This window comes from Molossus molossus, unplaced genomic scaffold (genome assembly GCF_014108415.1).
Source record: "Molossus molossus isolate mMolMol1 unplaced genomic scaffold, mMolMol1.p scaffold_m16_p_5, whole genome shotgun sequence".
NCBI lineage: Eukaryota > Metazoa > Chordata > Mammalia > Chiroptera > Molossidae > Molossus > Molossus molossus.
The window spans coordinates 36,765,931-36,768,299 of NW_023425388.1; the positions used below are offsets into that span (position 1 = coordinate 36,765,931).

At 44.7% G+C, this 2,369-nt stretch overlaps 1 protein-coding gene across 1 annotated transcript; it reads left to right on the forward strand.

The window, feature by feature from the left end:
- The first annotated feature begins 2,072 nt into the window (after positions 1-2,072).
- LOC118616917 (DNA-directed RNA polymerases I, II, and III subunit RPABC5-like) lies at positions 2,073-2,369 on the forward strand. The gene is given in 3 exon segments (XM_036242487.1): positions 2,073-2,198; positions 2,201-2,222; positions 2,225-2,369. Coding segments are annotated over 3 exon segments (261 nt in total). The 3' UTR covers positions 2,338-2,369.

Sequence of the window (2,369 nt, forward strand, 5' to 3'; positions counted from 1 at the left end):
TCTGAAGATAAATAGAAGTCTATCCTCGGGGGAGGATTAAAAAAAAATACGGTTCTGCCCTTTCGGACCATCAAATAGTGTGATAAGTGCCATGGTAGGGGTTTTGCTGGGTATCTAGCTCTCCAGCTCCACTCTGTGCCTGTCCCATGAGGCTGATGAATGGACCACAGCTCCTTTGCTTCCTGATGTCGGGATGGGTTTGGCCAAGGAAATCTGAGGATGGTCAAGGTGTCTATTTTGCCTCTCACCCAGTGGGGTTGCTTCAGTGGTCAAAGGTCACCACTTCCAAACTTCCCTTCACTGCTTTCCTTGGAGTTGCCACTTCCTGTTCTCTGCGGCGACTAGCATGGAGTTGGTGCAGCTGCTGTGCGCCCCCCGTGGCCCCCTACCCCACGTCTTTGTAGACTGTCTCCTCAAAGTATCTTAACGTAAGAACCACCTGTTTCTTTTCGGAACCAAGACCAACAAACCAAAGAAGAGGAATGCCAGTGAGGAGTTTTATCTCTGACAGGCCTTCTCACCAAAATTGGTTAGCAAGGATCTCACCACCTTACAGAGCGTGTCCTAAAGAGTTTCAGTCGCCCAAATCCTGCTCTAGTGCATATCTATGCAGATAACTATGCAAACGTGTGTTTGTTTTCTTTGGTACGTTCTTAAGCCAATGTCTGCAGCCTTTAGTTGGAAGTTTCTGAGTAGGTCCACTCTTCCAACGTAGACCAGAGACCCTCTGAACTTAAATCCCACGGCTTTCCCATCCAGACAGGATTTCAGTCACAGAGGACATCTTTTCTTAGATTTGTAGTTTTAAAATAATCCAAAAGGCCCTGGCCGGTTTGGTTCAGCAGTTGGAGCGCCGGCCTGTGGACCAGAGAGTCCCGGGTTCCGTTCCCATTAGGGCACGTACCAAAAAAAAAAAGATTGTCCAAAAGGCATTGTCTCTCAGCATGACATTAGAGAGGGCGGGTGGGCTATGTTCTCAGACCACACTTTTAAGTGAATGCCCAGAGCACTTCAACTTTTATGTGTCACCGACCCTTTCTTAGAAGAATGTTAAGTGCAGAAAATAAAATGCATGGGGATTATAAAGAAAACCAGTCATATTAAAGTGTAAGTTATCAAAAGTATGTAAATGTGTGATACGGTAATAGTTCATTTAATAAGTTCATTTAATAACCAGATCTAGCAGGGACTTTAATAATTTCCATGACATTGAAGCAGCATAAACAATATATTGAGATCTATTTAACAATGAAATATGAAAATACCTATCATTGAGAAATGCACAGTTACTGTCTAATAAACTCTGGGTTGTTGCCTACATTTATAATCAAAGGAAATACTAAATTTCAGTTAGAGTCTAATTAATATTTTTTCCCACCCAAGTTCACATATCCTCTGAATTCTATCCTTAAGTCCCTTAGAGGTCTGTGAACTCCAGGTTAAGAACCTGGGACCTAGCTAATTAGATTCACCAATATTTCAAATAGGATTATGACATATTCAAAGGCCAATCATACTCAACGTAGCACAATTTAGTTTTTAATATTCATGTGTCTACTTCATAGGCACATATTTAGCAAATTACATGTGTCCTGTGAGGTTTTATTTAAAATAGATTATATGTTACTCCTAAACAAAAATTCAAGATTTTTTGTGTGAACTTGATAAATGGAGAAAGCAGGGTAAGATCATCTCCATACTGAGGTTCTCTCAGTCATCCAACCAACATTTGTGGGGCGGTTACTAATGCCATGCGCTGTGTAATCACTGAACTCAAAGAGCTAGCTTAGTGAGGGAGAGACAAGTTCTTAGGTAAACAGTTGCAAGAGAGTGTAGTTTGATGTCAAGAGTATCTTATGGGATCACTTAAATGAATACCCCCAGCCCAGTAGGGAGGATCAGGAAAGACATCCCATAGAGGTATCACAAACTAGACTTTGAAGGATAAGGCGGCCTAGGCAAAGCAGGCTCTTTGGGGCTAATGCTTAGCAAGACGTGCAAAATAAGAGACAACGGTGTGAGTCTGGCATGTTCCTGGAACTGGAAATAGTTCAGGTGCAACTACAAAAGAGATGAGTGTGGAGAACTGTGGAGTGTGGCTGGTGGTTCGACAGCCCACGGGCCTGGCTGGCTGCCGTCCTGCCACTGTGATCATACTTGTGCCCTGCTTCCCCTGTGGCAAAACCGTTGGCAACGAGTGTGGCTGCTGCAGGCTGAGTACACCAAGGGGACGCCCTGGACACTCTGGACCTGAAGTGCTACTGCAGCCACTGCATGCTGCTGGCCCACGTGCCCGTGATCGGGGAGCTGCTCAAGAGTGCACCCCTGGAGGAGTGACCCTGCAGGAGCCGCCACCTGCCATGCTGACC